Below are 24,878 nucleotides of genomic sequence, written 5' to 3'. Positions count from 1 at the left end.
CAACTAAACCTAGCTATCTTGCTGTATTTATGCTTAGAGAAATATAATTTCAAGGCTTGTTGTCAAGTCTGTTGACCTGGTCAGAAGCTCGGCGGGTGTCCCTTCTCGAATGAATGAATGAATGAATAAATAAATAAATAAAATCTAACTAATAATGAGTATATTTAGTTGTCCTTCCAAATGAATACAAAGACTGTTCTCATTATCCACAGAGTCTGCAAACGCTCATCACCATAAATGAAAAAAAAAGTCCTCGTTTTAGTCTCTGAATGAGCAGTGGGAGGTCCACCTTTCTCACCTGCACTCTGAGAGACATGTGTTCATTAACTGATAATGAAATGATCCACAGGCACACAGGCAGGCACGTGGAAGCAGTTCCAACAACAAGTTTATCTAACTGACTGACTAAATGATTAGCTCTTGCAAAAAATCAAGATTTGTCTGAAATAGCACTAAACACTGAGTAAAACAGAAAACTCAATTAACTCCCAGAATATCTCAGAACGCCGGAAGTCCCCTAGTGCTTACACTTACATTTTAGGCTGCTGCTGTTGCACTTTATAAACAACCTATTTGGAGTACTCACTAATGAGTTCTTGATATTCATAGATTACATTATCATACTGGAGCTTCAGAATATCAAGTCCTGTGATTACAACTGTCATGTTAAAAATAGATGGGCGTATGTGGTAGAGCCATAAGATGGAATGTTACTCAGCAATAAAAAGGAACAAGCTATTGATACAGACCACAGTGTGAATCTCAAAATCATTATGCTAAGTGAAAAAAGCCAGGCCAAAGGAAAAAAAAAAAAAACAGTGCATGGTTATATGATTCCCTTTATATAAAATTCTAGAAAATGTAAGAGAATCTGTAGTGACAGAAAGCATACCAGTGGCTGCCTGGGGGCAGGGTAGAGGAAGGGCTGCATTACAAAAGGGAAGCAAGAAGCCTTTGGGGGTACTGGAAATGGCTATCTTGATTATAGTGATGGTTTCATGAATGTATACACATGTCAAAACTGACCAAATGGTATACTTCAAATATATGTCGTTTAGCGTACTTCAATTAGTCTCCAATAAAGTTTAAAAAGACTGAGGCAATTGTTCAATCTTCCCATAAAATATCTGAGTAACACTTTAAAGCAGTATCATTTACATATGAACAATGAATAGACTAATAACAAATGATTATTTTTAAATGCATGAATATGTCTAAATACTTAGAACAATGTCTGGCTCATACAATTGTGATTCAAGTCTTTAAAGAAAGAGGAATAAGAAAAGGAAAACAGAACCAAGATGGCGGAGTAGAAGGACGTGCTCTCACTCCCTCTTGTGAGAACACCGAGTCACAACTAACTGCTGAACAGTCATCGAAGGAAGACACTGGAACTTACCAAAAAAGATGCCCCACATCCAAAGACGAAGGAGAAGCCACAATGAGACGGTAGAAGGGGAGCAATCACAATAAAATCAAATCCCATAACTGCTGGGTGGGTGACTCACAAACTGGAGAACACTTACACCACAGAAGTCCACCCACTGGAGTGAAGGTTCTGAGCACCACATCAGGCTTCTGAACCTGGGGGTCTGGAAATGGGAGGAGGAATTCCTAGAGAATCAGACTTTGAAGGCTAGCAGGATTTGATTTCAGGACTCTGACAGGACTGGAGGAAATAGGGACTCCACTCTTGGAGGGCACACACAAAGTAGTGTGAGCACCGAGACCCAGGGGAAGGAGCAGTGATACCAGGGGAGACTGAACCAGGCCTGCCTGCTTGTGTTGGAGGGCCTCCTGCAGAGGCGGTGGGGGGCTGTGTCTCACCATGAGGACAGGGACACTGGCAGTGGAAGTTCTGGGAAGTGCTCCTTGGCGTGAGCCCTCCCAAAGTCCGCCATTAGCCCCACCAAAGAGCCCAGGTAGGCTCCAGTGTTGGGTTGCCTCAGGCCAAAAAATAAACAGGGAGGGAACCCAGCCCCACCCATCAGCAGTCAAGTGGATTAAGGTTTTACTGAGCTCTGCCCACCACCAGTCCCGCCCAAAAGGAAACGTGCACAAGCCTCTTAGATAGCCTCATCCACCAGGGGGCAGACAGCAGAAGCAAGAAGAACTACAGTCCTGCAGCCTGTGGAACAAAAACCACATTCACAGAAAGATACACGAAATGAAAAGGCAGAGGGCTCTGTACCAGATGAAGGAACAAGATAAAACCCCAGAAAAACAACTAAATGAAGTGGAGATAGGCAACCTTCCAGAAAAAGAATTCAAAATAATGATAGTGAAGATGATCCAGGACCTCGGAAAAACAATGGAGGCAAAGATCGAGAAGATCCAAGAAATGTTTAACAAAGACCTTGAAGAATTAAAGAACAAACAAAGAGAGATGAACAATACAATAACTGAAAAGAAAACTACACTAGAAGGAATCAATAGCAGAAAAACTGAGGCAGAAGAACGGATAAGTGACCTGGAAGACAGAATGGTGGAATTCACTGCTGCGGAACAGAATAAAGAAAAAAGAATGAAAAGAAATGAAGACAGCATAAGAGACGTCTGGGACAACATTAAACGCAACAACATTCGCATTACAGGGGTCCCAGAAGGAGAAGAGAGAGAGAAAGGACCAGAGAAAATATCTGAAGAGATTATAGTCGAAAACTTCCCTAACATGGGAAAGGAAATAGCCACCCAAGTCCAGGAAGCGCAGAGAATTCCATACAAGATAAACCCAAGGAGAAACACACTGAGACACATAGTAATCAAATGGGCAAAAATTAAAGACAAAGAAAAATTATTGAAAGCAGCAAGGAAAAATGACAAATAACATACAAGGGAACTCCCATAAGGTTAACAGCTGATTTCTCAGCAGAAACTCTACAAGCCAGAAGGGAGTAGCATGATATACTTAAAGTGATGAAAGGGAAGAACCTACAACCAAGATTACTCTACCCAAGGATCTCATTCAGATTCGATGGAGAAATCAAAAGCTTTACAGACAAGCAAAAGCTAAGAGAATTCAGCACCACCAAACCAGCTCTACAACAAATGCTAAAGGAACATCTCTAAGTGGGAAACACAAGAGAAGAAAAGGACCTACAAAAACAAACCCAAAACAATTAAGAAAATGGTCATAGGCACATACATATCAATAATTACCTTAAACGTGAATGGATTAAATGCTCCAACCAAAAGACACAGGTTTGCTGAATGGATACAAAACCAAGACCCATCTATATACTGCCTACAAGAGACCCACTTCAGACCTAGGGACACATACAGACTGAAAGTGAGGGGATGGAAAAAGATATTCCATGCAAATGGAAATCAAAAGAAAGCTGGAGTAGCAATACTCGTATCAGATCAAATAGACTTTAAAATAAAGAATGTTGCAAGAGACAAGGAAGGATATTACATAATGATCAAGGGATCAATCCAAGAAGAAGATATAACAATTATAAACATATATGCACCCAACATAGGAGCACCTCAATACATAAGGCAACTGCTAACAGCTATAAAAGAGGAAATCAACAGTAACACAATAATAGTGGGGGACTTTAACACCTCACTTACACCAATGGACAGATCATCCAAAATGAAAATAAATAAGAAAATATAAGTTTTAAATGACCCAACAGACCAGATAGATTTAATTGATATTTATAGGACATTCCATCCAAAAACAGCAGATTACACGTTCTTCTCAAGTGCGCATGGAACATTCTCCAGGATAGGTCACATCTTAGGTCACAAATCAAGCCTCAGTAAATTTAAGAAAACCGAAATCATATCAAGCATCTTTTCTGACCACAACGCTATGAGATTAGAAATGAATCACAGGGAAAAAAACGTAAAAAACACAAATGCATGGAGGCTAAACCATACGTTATTAAATAACCAAGAGATCACTGAAGAAATCAAAGAGGAAATCAAAAAATACCTAGAGACAAATGACAATGAAAACACGACGATCCAAAACCTATGGGATGCAGCAAAAGCAGTTCTAAGAGGGAAGTTTATAGCTATACAAGCCTACCTCAAGAAACAAGAAAAATCTCAAACAAACAATCTAACCTTACACCTAAAGGAACTAGAGAAAGAAGGACAAACAAAACACAAAGTTAGCAGAAGGAAAGATATCAGAAAATCAGAGCAGAAAAAAATGAAATAGAAACAAAGAAAACAATAGCAGAGATCAATAAAACTAAAAGCTGGTTCTTTGAGAAGATAAACAAAACTGATAAACCATTAGCCAGACTCATCAAGAAAAAGAGGGAGAGGACTCAAATCAATAAAATTAGAAATGAAAAAGGAGAAGTTACAACAGACACCGCAGAAATACAAAGCATCCTAAGAGACTACTACAAGCAACTCTATGCCAATAAAATGGACAACCTGGAAGAAATGGACAAATTCTTAGAAAGGTATAACCTTCCAAGACTGAACCAGGAAGAAACAGAAAATATGAACAGACCAATCACAAGTAATTAAATTGAAACTGTGATTAAAAATCTTCCAACAGGGCTTCCCTGGTGGCGCGGTGGCTGAGAGTCTGCCTGCCAATGCAGGGGACACGGGTTCGAGCCCTGGTCTGGGAAGATCCCACATGCCGCGGAGCAACTGGGCCCGTGAGCCACAACTACTGAGCCTGCGCGTCTGGAGCCTGTGCCCCGCAACGGGAGGGGCCGCGATAGTGAAAGGCCCGCGCACCGCGATGAAGAGCGGCCCCCGCACCGCGATGAAGAGTGGCCCCCACTTGCCGCAACTAGAGAAAGCCCTCACACGAAAACTAAGAGACCCAACACAGTCATAAATAAATAAATAAATAAAATAAATAAAGTATTAAAAAAAAAAAAAAAAAATCTTCCAACAAACGGAAGTCCAGGACCAGATGGCTTCACAGGTGAATTCTATCAAACATTCAGAGAAGAGCTAACACCCATCCTTCTCAAACTCTTCCAAAATACTGCAGAGGGAGGAACACTCCCAAACTCATTCTATGAGGCCATCATCACCCTGGCACCAAAACAAGACAAAGATACTACAAAAAAAGAAAATTACAGACCAATATCACTGATGAATATAGATGCAAAAATCCTCAACAAAATACTAATAAACAGAATCCAACAACACATTAAAAGGATCATATACCATGATCAAATGGGATTTATCCCAGGGATGCAAGGATTCTTCAATATATGCAAATCAATCAATGTGATACACCATATCAACAAATTGAAGAAGAAAAACCATATGATCATCTCAGTAGATGCAGAAAAAGCTTTTGACAAAATTCAACACCCATTTATGATAAAAACTCTCCAGAAAGTGGGCATAGAGGGAACCTACCTCAACATAATAAAGGCCATATATGACAAACCCACAGCAAACATCATTCTCAATGGTGAAAAACTGAAAGCATTTCCTCTAAGATCAGGAACAAGGCAAGGATGTCCACTCTCACCACTATTATTCAACATAGTTCTGGAAGTCCTAGCCACGGCAATCAGAGAAGAAAATGAAATAAAAGGAATACAAATAGGAAAAGAAGAAGTAAAACTGTCACTGTTTGTAGATGACATGATACTATACATAGAGAATCCTAAAGATGCCACCAGAAAACTACTAGAGCTAATCAATGAATTTGGTAAAGTTGCAGGATACATAATTAATGCACAGAAATCTCTTGCATTCCTATATACTAATGATGAAAAATCATCATCAGTGATGAAAGAGATGATGAAAGAGAAATTAAGGAAACACTCCCATTTACCATTGCAACAAAAAGAATAAAATACCTAGGAATAAACCTAACTAGGGAGACAAAAGACCTGTATGCAGAAAACTATAAGACACTGATGAAAGAAATTAAAGATGATACCAACAGATGGAGAGATATACCATGTTCTTGCATTGGAAGAATCAATATTGTGAAAATGACTATACTACCCAAATCAATCTACAGATTCAATGCAATCCCCATCAAATTACCAATGGCATTTTTTACAGAACTAGAACAAAAAAATCTTAAAATTTGTATGGAGACACAAAAGACCCCAAATAGCCAAAGCAGTCTTGAGGGAAAAAAGTGGAGCTGGAGTAATCAGACTCCCTGACTTCAGACTATACTACAAAGCTACAGTAATCAAGACAATATGGTACTGGCACAAAAACAGAAACATAGATCAATGGAACAAGATAGAAAGCCCAGAGATAAACCCACACACCTATGGTCAACTAATCTATGACAAAGGAGGCAAGGATATACAATGGAGAAAACACAGCCTCTTCAATAAGTGGTGCTGGGAAAACTGGACAGCTACATGTAAAAGAACGAAATTAGAACACTCCCTAACACCTTACACAAAAGTAAACTCAAAATGGATTAGAGACCTAAATGTAAGATTGGACACTATAAAACTCTTAGAGGAAAACATAGGAAGAACACTCTTTGACATATATCACAGCAAGATCTTTTTTGATTCACCTTCTAGAGTAATGGAAATAAAAACAAATGGGACCTAATGAAACTTCAAAGCTTTTGCACAGCAAAGGAAACCATAAATAAGACGAAAAGACAACCCTCAGAATGGGAGAAAATATTTGCAAATGAAGCAACTGACAAAGGATTAATCTCCAAAATATATAAACAGCTCATGTAGCTCAATATTAAAAAAAACAAACAAACAACCCAATCCAAAAATGGGCAGAAGACCTAAATAGACATTTCTCCAAAGAAGACATACAGATGGCCAAAAAGCACATGAAAAGCTGCTCAACATCACTAATTATTAGAGAAATGCAAATCAAAACTACAATGACGTATCACCTCACACCAGTTAGAATGGGCATCATCAGAAAATCTACAAACAACAAATGCTGGAGAGGGTGTGGAGAAAAGGGAACCCTCTTGCACTGTTGGTGGGAAGGTAAATTGATACAGCCACTATGGAGAGCAGTATGGAGGTTCCTTAAAAAACTAAAAATAGAATTACCATATGATCCAGCAATCCCACTACTGGGCATATACCCAGAGAAAACCATAATTCAAAAAGATGCATGCACCCCAATGTTCAGTGCAGCACTATTTACAATAGCCAGGTCATGGAAGCAACCTAAATGCCCATCGACAGACAAATCGATAAAGATGTGGTACATATATACGATGGAATATTACTCAGCCATAAAAAGGAACGAAACTGGGTCATTTGTTGAGACGTGGATGGATCTAGAGACTGTCATACAGAGTGAGGTAAGTCAGAAAAACAAATATCGTATATTAACGCATATATGTGGAACCTAGAAAAATGGTACAGATGAACTGGTTTGCAGGGCAGAAGGTGAGACACAGATGCAGAGAACAAACGTATGGACACCAAGGGGGGGAAGCGGTGGGAGGGTGGTGGTGGTGGTGTGATGAATTGGGCGATTGGGACTGACATATATACACTGATGTGTATAAAATGGATGACTAATAAGAATCTGCTGGATAAGAAAAATAAAGAAAATAAAATTAAAAAATTTTTTAAAAAAAGGAAAGGAAAACATTAAAACAGTTGTGGTAAAATGACAGAACTACAGTCCATCAATTTTTATTCTCAATTGTCTTTGGTATATACTGTTCTTACAACAGAGTTTGACCTTTTATTTTTGAAGTTTTACAGGTCTCCGGTTTAAGATGTCATCAGACTAACACCCCTCGCCCTCAATTTCATCTCCAGGACCATACAGATAAAGATAGAGTCTGAACATGCCCTAGGTCCAGTGCCTGTCATGTGCTGCTTACTGTGGAAAAACTACAGACAGCTCTGTTACTTTAAAATTCTAAAAACATTCTCCTAATCAAGAATCTAGTACAGACAGAATGAGATCCCCTCAGTTGATCAGCACAGCATGGGAAGAAAACGTGCCTGACAGCAGAAGTTGGTCTAGGGACGCTGCACAGATGCCCCATCCCAGAGGCGAGAGGACTAATGGCCACACACACAGCTGTGTGTGGGTTAAACTCAGTGGAACAGGAAGCGCCCCTGGTGAAGACAGGTGCAACAGTAACATCTGCCCTGGAGGAGACGGTGGATTTCTGAAACACAGGAAAAGGGGATTAATACCTTGAGAAAAAGGAACAGTCTGAAAATGATTGACTAAAGGAGAAAAAAATTATAAATAGCTGCTTGGTGCACTTTAATAAGATTCAGTACATAGCCTCTTGGAAGCAGCTGTAGAGAGCCGTAAGTACAGACTAGTTCTGTGTAGGCAGAGTGGAAGGCAGTGGGGTTCTGTGGGGTTCAATGAGGTCTCTGGAGACAAATACATCCCAGCCTCATGGCTCACTAGCTTTGTCATCTTTTGCAAGTTATTAATTGCCTTTCACCTTCAGTTTCCTAATCTCTAAAAGCAGAGGCATGCATTGCTGTGAGAATTACTGTTTTTTTTGTTTTGTTTTGTTTTTAATTAGTCTTGCAAGATGACTCTTTTCTTATTTTAATTTATTTATTTTATTTATTTATTTTTGGCTGTGTTGGGTCTTCGTTGCTGCATGCGGGCTTTCTCTAGTTGTGGCGAGCAGGGGCTACTCTTCGTTGCGTTGCGCAGGCTTCTCACTGCAGTGGCTTCTCTTTCTGCGGAGCACTGGCTCTAGGCATGCGGGCTTCAGTAGTTGTGGCACGCAGGCTCTAGAGCACAGGCTCAGTAGCTGTGGCTCACGGGCTCAGCTGCTCCACGGCACGTGGGATCTTCCCGGACCAGGGCTCGAACCCGCGTCCCCCGCGTTGGCAGGCAGATTCTCAACCACTGCGCCACCAGGGAAGCCCAGGATTACTGTTACTATAAAGTGTTTTACACATTTAATTGCTCAATAAATGGCACTTGTTATCAAGAAAATTGAAGATAATTAACTGACAAAATACTAGAATTAACAAGGTTGCTTTGTAAGAGACTAGGTATGCAGTTAATTTTCAAAACACAATGGCTTTTCAACACAGGGAAAAATCAAAAGGTAAAATGGTAGGGGAAACTGCCACAGAAAACAGTAACAAAAAAACAGGTAGGCATACAAAGACTGTGCTGGTGAAAAACACAGAACGCTTCAAACACTGAAGCAGATTCTACCTTCAAATATGAAAATAATACTGTAAAGATGACATTTTTTCCCAAATAAATGAAGAGATTTAACAGAATCCAAGAGAAAATTCCAGGGAGAATTTTTTTTTAATTTTTCAAAGTTATTCTAAAGTTGAACTGGAAGACTAAATGGAGTGAGAACAGCTGAGAAACCCTAGAAAGAAAAGCAAAAGTATTGTATAAAATCATATTATAGGGCTTCCCTGGTGGCGCAGTGGTTGAGAATCTGCCTGCTAATGCAGGGGACACGGGTTCGAGCCCTGGTCTGGGAAGATCCCACATGCCACGGAGCAGCTGGGCCCGTGAGCCACAACTACTGAGCCTGCGCGTCTGGAGCCTGTGCCCCGCAACGGGAGGGGCCGCGATGGTGAAAGGCCCGCGCACCGCGATGAAGAGCGGTCCCCGCACCGCGATGAAGAGTGGCCCCCACTTGCCGCAACTAGAGAAAGCCCTCGCACGAACCGAAGACCCAACACAGCCATAAATAAATAAATAAAGTAGCTATTAAAAAAAAAAAAAGTGTCTTATTTAAAAAAAAAAAATCATATTATAAAACTCTGTGAGCAATCTTGGTACAAAAAAATCAATAGATATAAAGTAGCCCTAAAGATATCAAATAAATGTTTGTGTTTATATGCCATTTGTTATACATAAAATAGATTATAAAGAATATATATGTGTGTGTATAGATGTGTGTGTGCATACATATTTATATACACACACACACACACATGATAGATGGTATAGAAAACAAATCAATGGAGAAAGGATGGATTATGGATTGTTTGAATACTATTTGTGAAAACTGGCTATTCAGAAAATAAAGTCCAAGGTCTACCTGACAACAAGCACTGAATAAATTCTACATGAATTAAAATGTGGGAATAAGTTCACAGCATATTGTTAAATGCAAAAAAAAAAAAAAAAAAGATTATCAAACTGTATGTACAGAATAGTCCCATTTTGTCAACATACATGTAAATTCATAATGAAATACATGCTAAGATATCTGATATATGTGATAGAGGCAGTAGAGCCAGATGGTTAAGAGTGTGGACACTGCGGGGGTTAGCCGGGGCTCACAGTAATTTAACCATGCGGGAAGTATTAGGACTGAGCTCATCAGAGTCTGGAGGATTGGGTACGTGAGTTAATACATGAAATGCCTTTAAACTGTACCTGGCTATTGCTCTTTTTATATGTTATTCCTATTACAAATACTAAGATATTAAGAGTGGTGTGCTTATTTGGTGGAATTAAGGCTGGTTTTATTACTTCACTTTTCTAAAATGCACATATGGGCTGGTGCCGCAGTGGTTAAGAATCCACCTGCCAATGCAGGGGACACAGGTTCGAGCCCTGGCCCGGGAAGATCCCACATGCTACGGAGCAACTAAGCCCCTGCGCCACAACTACTGAGCCTGCACTCTAGAGCCCACAAGCCACAACTACTGAGCCCGCACTCTAGAGCCCACAAGCCACAACTACTGAGCCCATGAGCCACAACTACTGAAGCCCGTGTGCCTACAGCCCATGCTCCGCAACAAGAGAAGCCATCACAATGAGAAGCCCGCGCACCGCAACGAAGAGAAGCCCCCGCTCTCCGGAACTACAGAAAGCCCGCACATGGCAACGAAGACCCAACGCAGCCAAAAATAAATAAATAAAATAAATAAATTTATTTTAAAAAAATAAATAAATGAAATGCACATATACTGCTTTTCATTTTAAAAAGGTCAAATGTGAAAAGTGAAACCATAAAAAAAATGTTAGAGCAAGTGATGTTAGCATTTATCTGCTCTTTAGCTAGCAAAGCACTTGCTAGGGTACCAAGCTCAGACCTACTTAAGCATCTACTGATTATCTTGGCTCAAGTTATCTCCTAGTATGCTTTATTGATATGCCCAAGAATTATCATAGAGCAGTCTGTGCTAAACTTACATTTCAAATGGCCCATTCCTCCCGTTCTCAATTTTAGAATGTTAAACGTCAAAGGGCATTGCTTTATGTTTACAATGTAGCTATCTTAGAATACAGTGCTAAGGATGACAGATTAAGAAAGAACGTGTCCTAAGATTAAATCACCAAGGAGAAAGATTTATCTTCTCACCTGTTACAGTAGGAATGTGTATACATTCATTGAACTGCCCCTTAAATCTACCACAGTAATATAGGCACAGTGCAGTAAACCAGAACTCAGGACAGCAGTGACCCAGGACAGCAGTCTGTCCCAACAAAACAGGAACCTTGCAACTTTCAGAGTTCAAAGCAGCAGCACATGGCTCTACAGATATAAAACATCTTCTTGGATGAACTAAATTCTGCTTTCTTCTATCTATTACCCACTAACCCTAATCTTGTCCTCTAAATGAGCATTATACCAATGCCCCTTAAGCATGACTGCACTTACTGTTATTTGAAGCTCACTATTACGGTCCCCTTAAGTCTTCTTCAAGCTAAACAGCCTCAGTTCCTTTGATCAGTCCTCAAGTATTTGGAGATACTCTCCAAATACTTCATCTTCCTAATCACACCTTAAACCAACATCTCCCTATTTCAATGTCCCTCTTCAAATATTGCACCTAAGTTGTATTACTGACCTGTTAAATGTCCACTTTCTATGAGCCAAGCACTCTGCTCATATTAATAGAAACTAGGAACCCTCCCACCAGCCCATCATTGCTTTTAGCAGCTACATGACATCTGTGGCTTCAAAATTACTTTTTAGCAAGAATTCCTCACCTTATGCTTGAACATCTAAATTTCAGAACCAAAAAGGACAGTCTACATTTTGAACAATTATGTTTGCCCATTATTCTAGCCTTTTGCAATCATTTGAATCCCAGTTCTGCTTTCCAACTCATTAGGCATCTTTCCCAGCTTTCTGACTTTACAAAATTTGGTTAAGCCTTCTCAAAACCAAACTACTGATTCAATAGTAAAAGCAGAACAGTAACAGGACAGAGACTAGATACTAAGACCAAAGGTATTACATCGGAAAACTTCCTTCAGCTTAGCATCAAGTCCTTAAATTAATAACCTCAGGGTACATTTGTTCAAATATCCAAGACTCTGCCTAGTTATACCATCATTCAGCACACACTTCTGCATCTTGTCCACAAGGATATGATATTTCTAATGCCCAACCGAACATCAAGAGTCTCGTGTCTGTATCATACTGCAGATTTACTGGTCACCTATCCCTTCGACCCTCAGCCAGTTTCTGTGCTATCATTCTCTCCTGGTCGTGCCTTTTCAGTCTCATTCTCAATCAATTCTTGCTCTGCTTGCCTCTTAAACGCTGGTGTTTCCCTGAGCCCTCTCCTCAACACATGGTGCTCACAGCCTAGGTGACCCCATCAACACCACTGGCTTCAACTACCTCTTATGTGCCCCTGGCTCCCAAGTCACCTCTTGGTTACACTTCCGAACATCCAACTGTCTCTGGGAGAGCACTTTAAACTCAGGATGCCAATAATGAACTCATCCTCTTTCTTCCAGCAGCCTCATTCACTTCCTAAATTTTCAGTCTCAATGAAAGGCAGAGCGTCTACCAAGTGGCCCAAGGCAAAAACCGTAGAAGTCGGGTAGACTGAAATTTATCACTCAGCTGTCAAATCCATCACCTAACCTACCCCCCATTCTGTCATTTGCTTAGCTCTGACATTTCTTTCTTCCCCAGGAGAGAGGCAACATCCCCTAACTGATCTTCCTGTCTCCAGTATTACTCCCCTTTTATATCCCTCCACTTGCAAACAGAATAATCTGTCTAATCTAATGTCAGTGGTTCCCCAAAGCTTTTCTCACAAAACCCTCAGTCTCTACCTTCCTCATAATCTAGTCATCTCTTGCCATTGTCACCCAAGTGCCTTCACTCTAGTCCGTGAAATGGTCATATGATTTAATTCCTCTGTGCAGTCATACAATCAGTTTTCTTTGACCGAGATAGGCTGGCCTCTGTGCATCCTGTAAAGCACTTCTAGAAATCTTTCCAAACTCAGCTCAGACAGCACCTTCTCTGAGACCAGGGCTTCTTAGTGTGATGCAGTCCCTCCTCTCTGTGCTTCTATAAAACTCTGTCCATAACTCCACCACAGCACTTAACCCATCTCTACTATAATCATAGACTTCTGTATTATTAGTTTACCTATGAGAGAAATACATGACCTGAACTCATTAAATGCCACAGGAACAAATTAACATATGAATGGCCACTGAAAAAGGAGTAACAGAATGAAGTAGGGCTGTCTTGAAATTTCAAAAGCACACTCTTAGAACAAAGACTCAACCCAAGCCCGAGAATTCTTGATCACTTTGCAGTTGCTTCAGGATTTTTCTTTGCCAATCACATGAAAGACTTCATATATCATATATATTATATGTAAGTGAAAACACCTAAACAGAAATTCCACAGAAAGTGAAATACAAAAAGCTAAGTCACATAAAAAATACTGACCCTCAGCAGTGATTAAAGAAATGTAAATTACACCAGTGAGATAGCATTTTCCACCATCAAATTAATATTAATAAATAACAGTTTTTCACAGACATAGAAAACAAACTTATGGTTACCAAATGGGAAAAGGGGGAAGGATAAATTAGGAGTTTGGGATTAACATATGCATACTACTATATAAAAAACAGATAACCAACGAGGACCTACTGTATAGCACAGGGAACTATACTCAATATTTTGTAATAATCTATAAGGGAAGAGAATCTGAAAAAAATATTTTTTCATATTTTTTCATACACAAAAATAAAATACATACATATATACATATACAAAAAAACATACATACATAACAAAACTAAATCAACTATATACTTCAATTAAAAAATAAGTAAATAAATAAATTTTTAAAATAAATAAATAACACTTTTCACTGTTGGCTAGGGTATAGCTCATATTTTTCAACCTAAGATTTCTGCTTCAATTTTATCTTCAATAATCAGAAATTCAGACAACATTCTGTGTTGTTGCTTATGACGACCTTTTTATACTACAAAGTATAATTAAATTAAAAACAATCTAAGTGCCCAAAATTAAATTTACTCATTCATTCAACACAGTGCCAGGCACTGTTTGAGGTGGTAGAGATACAGTAGCTTATTTAAAAAAAGAAACAGGAAGGGAAGAAGGGAGAGGGGAAGGGAGTATGGAAGGAAGGAAGGAAAGGAGGGAGGGAGGTAGGGAGGGATTGCCTTGTCTTTATGGATCTTTGCTGAGAGTGGGCTCCTAAAAACAAACTATCAATAAATAATTTAAATGTATATTATGATGGATGCTGAAAACTACTACGGAGAAAAACAAAAGCATGAAATGGGGATAGACAGGAAGAGGCTGCAATTTCAAGTAGGTGGCCATCTTATGAAAAGATGACAACTGAGTAGAAACCTTAAGGACATGAGGGAGAAAGGCAAGCAGATACCTGAGAAGAGAGCTGCAGGCAGAGGAAAGAACCAGGGCAGAAACCCTGAGAAAGAGCTTCCATAACACGTTCTGGAAAGAGCAAGGAGACCGGGGAGGCTGAAGCAGAGTGAAGAATGGGGGGAGTAGTAAGATGACATTAGAGGCTTAAAGAAGGCCAGATCATGTTGGGCCTGCAAGTCACCATCAGAGCTTCGGTTCTGAACGAGGCCTTAGAAGAGCTCTGGGCAAAAGATAACAGCTTTTGACTTATGTTTAATGTGACCTCTTGACTGCTCTGCTGAGCTCTAACTGGAGATCAAGATGGAAAGTTATAGCCATAATCCAGGCAAGATACTATGGTGCTGTGGCCCAGAAGGTACAGGCCAAGGGGTGAGAAGTTCTGACTCTGGCTATTTTGAAGGCAGAGACAAGGGAGTTTGCTACTAGACTGGATATAAGACATGGGAGAAAAAGAAGTCAGGGAGAGTCCAGAGTTTGAGACCTGAGTTACTGGAAGGCAGGACTTGGCATTCAAGGAAATGGGGAAGACCCCACTGGAGTCGGCTTGGGGCAGTGGCAGGACCTTGGTTTTGAACGTGACAGGTTTGAGGTACTTATCCAGGCGGAGTCGTCGAGGCTGTGCTTGTCAGGAAGCCACGGGATGGTCCATGCAGGAGATGTAAATTTGAGAGTGGTCCATATGCAGATGGTATTTAAAACCAAGAGACTGGATGACATCACCAAAAGTGTGAGGAGTCAGGGTAACAGAAAAGATAGGACAGTTAAGGATTGAGGCGGGGAATCCTCCATGTAAAGAAGTCAGGGACACGAGGCGGAACCAGCAAAGACAGAAGGATCACAGTGGAGTAAGAGAAAAACCAGCATGGTGTGCTTGAAGCCAAGTAAACATTTCAGCAGTGACGGAACAGTCAGGGAAAGGTGAGGAATGACAGCTGGACTTAGCAAAGAGGGGGTCACTGCTGACCTAAAAGAGCATTTTCAGTGAAAGGCTGAAGTGAATGGCTCATAAGTAAACAATGGCAGATATTCAAATGATGCTATATTTTGCAATATATCGCGTATTAAAATATTTTATAAATATTACCAAAATACTTATAAAGAAACATTAATGTCATTGGGAGATGCTTACAATAAGAGGAAAAGATACAACTTCTCCATAAAATATGCACTCACTCACGGTTTTTAAAAAGGAAAAAATATATAGGTAGGAAATGTGCTGAAACATTAAATGCAAGATATCCTTTAGTGGAAGAATTAGAACTGACATTTCTTTTTTTATACCTTTGCTCCTCTAAACTCTTCACAATGCGCAACTTCCATCGTTAGAAAAAATACGCTTATAAAATGCTTTTGCCAGTAAATAAATTTTCCTACCCACATCCCAGTCCTTTCACACCTCAACCCATCCCCTTAGAAACAGTGTTCTTAGCTTACACAAGAATAATAATGTAAGGCATTGCGTTAAAATTTACAAAGCATCTTCAAATACATTAGCTTGACCCTCACAGCACCTCTAATGGGGGTAAGGCAGAAGTTACCATCTCCATCTGCAGATGCAGAAAGACTCAAAGAGGTTCATTTGCTCAAGGCCACACAGGGCTCAGATTGGAATAAGTTCTTCAGTTACCTTCAAGACTACTTCTACTATAACAAGGAGATGCTTTGCAGTTGGAACAAAACGTAAACAGTCCTCCCCCATAAGTAACAAACACTGGAAAACATTTACCAAGAAGGTTAGCCATACCCTCTTAATATTACCATGTTTTCTATTCTAATGTCTATCTCAGAGAGAGGTACTTAATCATTTCCATGTTCGCTTCTTTCCTCAGGCTGTAAGCTCCTAGAGAGGGGTGACCATATCCTCTGCATCCTATGTTATCACCAGCATCTTGCCTCGTACCTGGTGTATAGAAGATAGTTGAGTAGCGCTTGCTGATGTGCTTCATGGTGGCGGGGAGGAGCTCAAGCTCCATTTGATGGGATTATTTTAGGAGTTTCTAACATGCCCTGCAGAAGGAGGAAGTCAGCAAGGGTTACAGTTGAAGGAATTTTAGCAATAAAACAGGTCCCTGGGTTTCAGACAACTAAACTGTATCCCTCACTCCCTCACTTTATACCTAGGGCAGTGGTCTCCAACTTCAGCACACCTTGTAATCCCCTGGAGAGCTGGCTGTGACAGATTGCTGGGCCTCAATCCCAGAGTTTCTGATTCAGGAGCGTGCGTACGGGGCCTAAGAACTTGCATTTCTAACAAGTGCCTGGGGAATGTTGACAGTCCTGGTCTTAGGATCACACTTTGAGAACCACTGACTAAGGGAAAAGAACCTCATAAAAGTGAAGTTTTGAATAAGTTAAATAGTATCCTGAACTCCAGAGCCATAAATTGACTTGAGAATAAACTTCAATATATTCTGATCACTGGGCTTTTGTTTCAGAGTCTTAAATCTGGTACAATTAAGAGAAGGTGTCAGGGCTTCCCTGGTGGCGCAGTGGTTGAGAATCTGCCTGCTAATGCAGGGAACACGGGTTCGAGCCCTGGTCTGGGAAGATCCCACATGCCGCAGAGCGGCTGGGCCCGTGAGCCACAATTACTGAGCCTGCGCGTCTGGAGCCTGTGCTCCGCAACAAGAGAGGCCGTGACAGTGAGAGGCCCGCGCACCGTGATGAAGAGTGGCCCCCGCTTGCCACAACTAGAGAAAGCCCTAGCACAGAAACGAAGACCCAACATAGCAATCAATCAATCAATTAATCAATAAAAAAATAAATCTTTAAAAAAAAAAAAAAAAAGAGAAGGTGTCAGATATGGGGATATATGTATATGTATAGCTGATTCACTTTGTTATAAAGCAGAAACTAACACACCACTGTAAGGCAATTATACTCCAATAAAGATGTTTAAAAAAAAAAAAAAGAGAAGTTGTCAATCAGGATTAAATGCATTATAAAGATCAATTCCTTTCTATAGTTGAAAAAAGTGGAAGCCACTCATTCTATGATATTTTCAAGGCAGTGATTCGTGCTCCCAGAGAAGAGGACCTGCACCTTACTCATTTTTAAACCCCCCAAAATGCCTTAAACAAAAAAGACAGTTAATCACCGCTTGCTGAACAGGATGAAATTCCTACCCTAATGAGTCTATTATGTGTTGGGTGGGGTGAGGGCCAGGTGTTCAGAGCCTCTGGTAAGGCATATGGCACCTGAGTGACTTAGAAAATAGCACCCCCTCTGGGCACATGACTTCGAAAAAGGTCCTCCTTCCTCTGGATGGATGCAGACCTCCTTCCTCTGGATGGATGCAGACCTGTGCCAAGGCAGCTGGCTGGGCACCGGGAACACTGGCTGGATTCCAGCTCTGACGTGACCCCACAGGTGGGCACCACTCACCCAGCCGTACAGGGCGGGCCTGCATGTGGAAAGCCTTTGCAGGACAGTGTATGGATGCCCAAGAGCCAACAATGGGTCGGGACTGGGATCCAGGGAAGGGAAGACAACATCTGGCTGTAGTACTCCAGGAAAGCTTAGAGGAGCTTAGAGGAACTGACCCAGGCCAAAAGGCTTCCTCCGGATGAGGCATTCTAAAACCGCCACACACAACCGCCTACTCATGCTTTGGGTCTTAGTTTCAACATCTTTTCCTTGGGAATCCCTCCCACCCCAACCAGACTAAAAAGTCTACACACGCCGACTGCACACAGCTCCCATCACAGAACTTATGACAGACGGAATTACCTGATAGGTGGTGGTGTTTTGAGTCTGCCCACATGAGATTATACAGCTCAGTATGGGGAAGGACCACACATGTTATTCAACATTTTACTGCTAGCACCTGGTACATGAGTACATACTAAATATGTGTTTAATGTAGAAATATTACCTATAACTTCAATTAAGAAAGGCAAAAAGGGACAAGAATTAACCACGGTTTCTTCAGGGGGAAGGGAAAGGCCAGCAAAATTTAACTGGTGTTTTCTGACAAGCAAGAATTACTCTAAGATTCAAGGCACTGCTGAGGCATACACTCTAATAGGAATACGTGCCACTCTATACTATGCTCTGCTATTTCCATCCCTTGCGCTAAAATATGACACTTCACAGATCTGTCAACTCTCGGTTTTATATTGTAAATATTGATGGTGTGAATACTTGCTCACATTTGCCTAAAACATGAGAAATGGTTCTGAGCGTAAGAGCTTGAAATGGAAAATTCACCTTCACAAGCATAACAGGCAAGATTAATTATGTTAACGGCTTGAAAACAGAGGCCAAGTCCTAACTTCTTCAGCAACAGTGTGGCTTTAGACTCTCTAACCCTTTAACCCACAGCCCATGACCTTCAGAGACTTCCTGCAGAAAGGCTAAAGATTATTTCTCAGCTATGCCCATCAAAGTCTAAAACAGAAGATATGACCATTTACAAGTCTACTGACTTATGTGGACACGGAAGACCCAAATTCTTACCAAATCTCAGAAGGCTATAATAATAAAATCTACTCTATCACTACTGCCTCACCCCCCAGTCAATACCACCCCAACCACTCCACAGGAACCACTGGGGCGTTAAGCACCAGGGAGCTGTCAAACTCAATCTTCTCTTCTCAGGTCTCATCTTATTCGAATTTCTTTGGACCACTGACACCCCAACCAACCCCTTTCTTCATCAAAGGCATTTCTCCCTTTCCCCATAACTACACTGTTGCATTTCCCTGAAACTTGCCATTCCTTACATGTCACCTCTGTGGGCTGCTTGGTTCCTGCCCCATTTAATGGTGGTAAAACCCAAGTTCTATCTTTCGTCCTTTGTTCTCACTCCCTGGATGATCCCATCCAATCCAGCAGTGTCAACCTTGCCTTTCTCTCAAGTGATTCCTGTATCTCCACACCGGCCCAGACCGTGGCCCTGAGCCACTGGACCTGCTACCTAACTGCCTACTGAACTCTCTAAAGGTCAGCTCTCCAGAAGCAAGCTCCTTATCTCATCTTCCTCACGCGCCTCCTCATAGAGGGTGCGGGTACCATCCTCTAGAACAAGGCAGAACCTTCCATTCCCTCACCCTCCACATCCACCCACTGTCAATTCTATCTTCTAACATCATCCCTCTTTTCCATTCTCACTGCTACTCATCAACAGAGGTTCTGCCATCCTTTACCTGTACTCTTACAATTGCACCCGGCAGGTCTCACCTCTTTCTATTTCCCACCCCTCTCATGTGACCTCCATACTGTTGCCGAACTAAAGTATATTGCATTACTCCTGATTTTTAAATCCTTCTATTGCGCCCTATCACCTACCAAATGAAGACCCGCTTCTTAGCATGACAGAAGGTCCCCTATGATCAGGCTTCCGCCTGCCTCTCAGCCTCCTATCTCATTAAGCTCCTCCTAGCATGCAGCACTCCAGTTATAACTAGTTACAGCACAACTGTTCTGTGCTTCTGCCATTTTCAACCTATGCTCTACGTCAGAAGTATCTTTCCCCCAAACCAGCCCAACCTCACATCTGAGCCTTGTTTGCTTGGCAAATTCCTACCCATCATTCCAGGCTCACTCACTTCCTCTACAGGGCCGTTTCTGATTCTCCCCACTAGACTTATGGCCCCCTTTTTCTCTCATAGCACCAAATCACTTCACTGCAAATGTTAGTTTACATATCTGGCTCATCCTTAGCCAATTAAATTTTATTTTTTTAATTTGTAATTTCACATCAGCTGCCATTTCACCTGGCACATAGTTTAAGCTCAGTAACTGTGGAATAAAAACTGTTGGCAAAAAAAGTCATCACTGAATCAAGATTCAGAGAGACCAATAGAATCACATTACATAGGACTGTAGAGAAGTGAACTAAGAATCAAGCTAGTTTGTGATTTCATTTTCCAAATTTAAATAATGCATACATAATCCACTTAGTTCTGTTCTTTTCATGCACTTTTCTCTCACGCAGTCTATCTTCTAATACCTTACTCCAACTCTGAATCATCTGTTGGCTTTTATCTTTTTTTCCTCTGGCAGCCCCATTAAGTTCTCTTCTTCAATGAGTCAAAAATTCCATTACATTCAACTCTTGGATAAGCCTATCCTCTGAACCTCTGAAGTCTCATTGTAGACCCTTCCTGAAACATCAGGATCTAGGTCTACTAATCTAGCAATCATCAAATCTCATATATGTGTGTGTGTGTGTGTGTGTGTGTGTGTGTGTGTGTGCGCATACACACATACATATATGTGTGTGTAATTTATTTTCCTTTAACTTATCTTCATCCCATCTTATCCTCACAATAGAGATAGGCAGGTCCCTTTTTACTACTATCATTTTACAAGTGAAAACTAGATACCCAGAAACCCAGAGGATATTTATCCTTTATAAGTTCCCCCATAAACAGTTTGAAGAAAATTAATTCTGTACTTTCTGATATCCAGTCCTCACTTTTTTTTTTTGCTTAAACACCATTTATCAAAGTCACATCCTATTGTTGTCCTTCAACTGCTGACACATTGACTGTACTTTTATTGCTGTCTCCCCTTCCGGTTTGTCCTTGTATGTCCACCCTGCTGACTGGGTCCCCAGCTGAGCATTCCGAAGTAATCATTTTTCTCCCCTTTTCGGCTCCATAATCCAATGACTTTGACAAAGGAAGCTGTATTGTATTTGAGTTTCACCCCAGAGTCCAATCCTATGCAAAGAATCTAAGTGAAACTTTACCCACATCCCATCTGTCTTTTGGAAGGGCCTCTTTTCTGGACTCAGGCAATCATAACTAGATTCCTCCCAGGCCAATTTTCTCTGCTTCTGGTCCTTCCCGTTTTCCTGCTTTCCGCCAAAACCAGGCAAGGAAAATGAGAGTCCCTGTAACTTAGTTAAACGTGATTACTTTTTTAAAAATACTGATAAATGAAGACGAGACTGAAACTACTGGCAGCAATAAGGCTTAGAATTACCTGCGGATTTTCCCTTCAACATCCTCTCCTGTTATTAAGAGTTGGCTTTAGTTTCCAGCCTCAGAACCCTCACTTTCACGGCTTTCACTGTCCTCCCCACCACGTGCTGCCGTCCCTTCCGTGGCGCATTCATGTCCTTTTCTGTTACTAAAGAGGGGAAAGGGATAAACTGGCAGGAGTGGGCACCAGAGAGTTACTTTAACTATGTCCTTGTTCACAGGAGTTTGGCCCACATTTCCATAGCTGTATCTCAGAGGAAGGACCCTCCCTACCGGTAAGCAGAAGCAGACCCTTACCCTCAACACCTGAAAAACACCTGCCCTTCTCACATTCCTCTTAAAAACAGAGAGAAACAATGATCAACTCTGTTAATTAGCTCAGTGGGTTAGACCGGATGCCGAGAAGCAGATTCAGGCCCTTGGCCCCTCCTATGTCCAAAGGAACCTCTAACTCTCCATCATCTTCCAGCTGTCGGTCAGTCATAAGGAAGAATATAACTGGATCTGTGCATCACCTTTCTAAAAATACAACTAGCCACAGGCAGGCTCTGGAGCATCCTCCCATATATTTTATTTATTTCCATAAATTCAAAATTGAAACCTCAAGGAACTGAGCCGCATGCAATTTCTAAAGTCAGTACAATTAATTGAACACAGCCTTCCTGAACCTTCCGTCATCTCCCTGCCTCTGGTTTCAAGATTTGTCTCAGGTGGCAGACTCTTACTCCATTCTGTCTGGGTATACAGGGGTAGAACATGTGCTCCCCTAAAGGATCAGTCTAGCTATAGTGGCCAAGCATCACCCCCACTGGCCCTGACTTTCACCTGTTTCAAGTAGAGTCTCCAATACTAAGAATTAATTTTACAAGAATCTTAAGACTTTTCACTTCAGGAAAAAAAAAAATAGGTTTTGCATATTGGGACTGGGGGCTGGAGGCAAGGTTTTAAGTTTGTCCAGTTACTATTCAGTCTCAAGAGGCCCAAGAAGCAGCTTTCTGTGGAAGAATGGACTATTCCCAGGTGATAGGAGAATACAGATTAAACAACTAATTATACTAATAAACTCTGAAATTAAACACAGCTGTTCACTGAGTTCTTGCCCTGATTTCCCCAATTATAACACTACTGTGTGCTCGCACACATGCCTTTGATCTGATTCTCTTTCATTTCAGTCTGTCCTGGGACTGAGACTATGGAAGAGGAAGGTGAAATCCATGGATGATGGACGATGTCTAGAACGCAGATATTCTATAATTCAAGCCTGGGTAAAATTCAAAAGTGACACAAAGGAACAAGGTCTGGTCTTGGAACAAGGAACAAGGTCTGATACAGTAACAAGGTCTGGTCTTGTTTCCCAGAGGGGCTCTTAGCTAACCCATTTTTGCTCTGTTAAATTAAAATGACCCATCACCCTGATTCTTAGCAATCTCCCTAAAAACCATAACCACTCCTCATATCCTCCCCAACATAATCACTCAAAGTAGGTCAGAAATGCTGCTTCCTTCCCCTCATTGATTTTCATTAAGAGGATGCACTTTCTGGAACACTAAAGGGAAAGATAAACACCCAATACAAGTACCAATGACACCCTTTGTAAATTTTTGGCATTGTTAAGTCCAGTTCCCCTAAAAGCAGGAAAAAAAAAAATCACATCACTTATAATTTATCTTTCTTGGCTATATATCAACAATAATCTCAAACTTTAAAATACACAGTAGCAATGCTTCAGCCAGGTGATGAACATCTCCCAAAAGGAGCATATTCACTCTGTCTTTTCTAATTTCCTAGATCACCAACCCACCTCTTCCCTAAATACACACTTTTTTTCTTCCTAATTCACATCCACGTTTTGCCAGAAGGATGCCAAGTGACACCACACACTGGCTTAGCAAGTCCCCAGAGCCTTATCTGGAAGCTGAGAGCAGTGGAAGAGGAGGAAGGGGCTTGTACACACTGGGGAGTGGAGGGAGGGGGAGGGGCGCGGGACGCCCTCGGCGGCCGTATCTGGCTCTCTGGAAAAGCTGTGAAGTGAGGGGTCTCCAAATCCCACTGGCGAAGCTTCCCCAGTCCCCTGCCCTTGCGGAAAGCTCTCCCTCGGCCCCAGGTCCTCAAGCCTGGCACTCCAAGTCGGCGCCGCAAAGTCCTTCAGAGCCCCCAAAACACAGGAGCGCGAAAAGCATCCCCCAAAAGCCAGCAAAGCCACACACCCTCTCTCGGCCAGCTTCCCGGGGCGGGCAACTTCATCCCTGGAAACAAACGAAAAGCACGGTCCTCCAAGGAAGGAAAGAGGCAGAGAGCAGTAAACGGGCACGACCCTCACCCCACATCTCCCGCGCCCTTCTCTCCCCTCCCCCTCAAACTCCAGGTAAAAGACCAGGTGCGGCTCACCTCCAGGCAAGGAGGAAGAGGGCGACCGGAGGAGGAGGGCAGGTCCCCAGCCCAGGCCGCTCGACAGCCGGCGAGCGCCCAACAGCAGATCCAGGCGGAGCTCCAGGGAGGCGAGAGCCCGCAGCGGGGAGCCCCGGCCGGCCGCCCCCGGCCCCTCCCCCGCGTCGGCCCCGGGCGGAGGAGCAGCATCTCCGTCCCGCTGTGGTCGGCCCGCCGGCCGGCAAGAAGGCAGCCTCCCCGAGTGGGGCGCGCTCCGGCTCCCGGGCCGCGAGGGCTGCGCGCTCGGCTCGCCACTCGCTCGCCCCGTGCCCGTCTGTCCGCTGTCAGCTCCGCTGCGCTCGCGGCCCGGGCGGCCGGCGCCCGTGCTCCCGTCACGCCGGAGGGAGGGACCGCGGGGCGCGGGCGCGGCGCGGGGGCGGGACGCGGGGCGGGGATGCGGGAGCCCTGGAGCAGGTGGCGCGGGCGGGGCTGCGGCCCTGCCCGGCGGCTCCTGCGGGGCTGAGCGGCCCCCGTGGGGGGGGCGGGGGGGAGCCTCATTACGCGAGAGAGGCCGGGGTCCCCTCGTGGTGTCTCCCGTCCCCAAGCCCCTTGGCCCACCAGGAGGGGCGCTCCGGGGGAGGGGGGGAAGCCAGAGTAAAATCCAGGACATCAGGACATTGTTTTCCGGCGGCGGGTGTTTAAAATCTTCCTACTTCCCGCGTCACACACAAACACACACGGTTGCGCCCCAGGAGCTTCCCTTCGTAAGGATCCAAGCTAGCTGACGTCAGGCCGAATTTTGGGGTGATTAGGATTTGCATGAAATGGCGGGGAAGAAAGGGGGAATGAAATTTAGATGCAGTTTGTGACTCCGTTTTCTCACCTATTTTATGAAAATAATTACAATACCTAACCCATAAGGTTATTATGAGGATTAAATAAGTTGATGCACGTAAAGCCCTTGAAGAGTGCCTGTCAAGCAGTAGATATGGTGCTTACTGAAAGTAGTAGTAACCGTAATT

General features: G+C 42.5%; 1 protein-coding gene across 4 annotated transcripts in view; it reads right to left on the bottom strand.

Moving 5' to 3' along the window:
* ELAPOR2 (endosome-lysosome associated apoptosis and autophagy regulator family member 2) overlaps positions 1–24,225 on the bottom strand; it is a 289,732-nt gene extending 265,507 nt beyond the window's left edge. For all 4 annotated transcript variants that reach the window (XR_009008903.1, XR_009008904.1, XM_007170278.3 and 1 more), the window contains exon 1: positions 23,878–24,225. Coding sequence is in view for 2 of the 4 variants with exons in the window: in XM_007170278.3 (XP_007170340.2) it covers positions 23,878–24,066 (189 nt within the window). In the remaining 2 variants the exon portion in view is untranslated. The remainder of the gene's footprint in view (positions 1–23,877) is intronic.
* Between the last annotated feature and the right edge of the window lie 653 nt (positions 24,226–24,878).

Source organism: Balaenoptera acutorostrata, chromosome 7 (assembly GCF_949987535.1).
Source record: "Balaenoptera acutorostrata chromosome 7, mBalAcu1.1, whole genome shotgun sequence".
NCBI lineage: Eukaryota > Metazoa > Chordata > Mammalia > Artiodactyla > Balaenopteridae > Balaenoptera > Balaenoptera acutorostrata.
The sequence above is the reverse complement of the archived record's forward strand: the minus strand, read 5'-3'. Positions and strand labels throughout refer to the sequence as shown.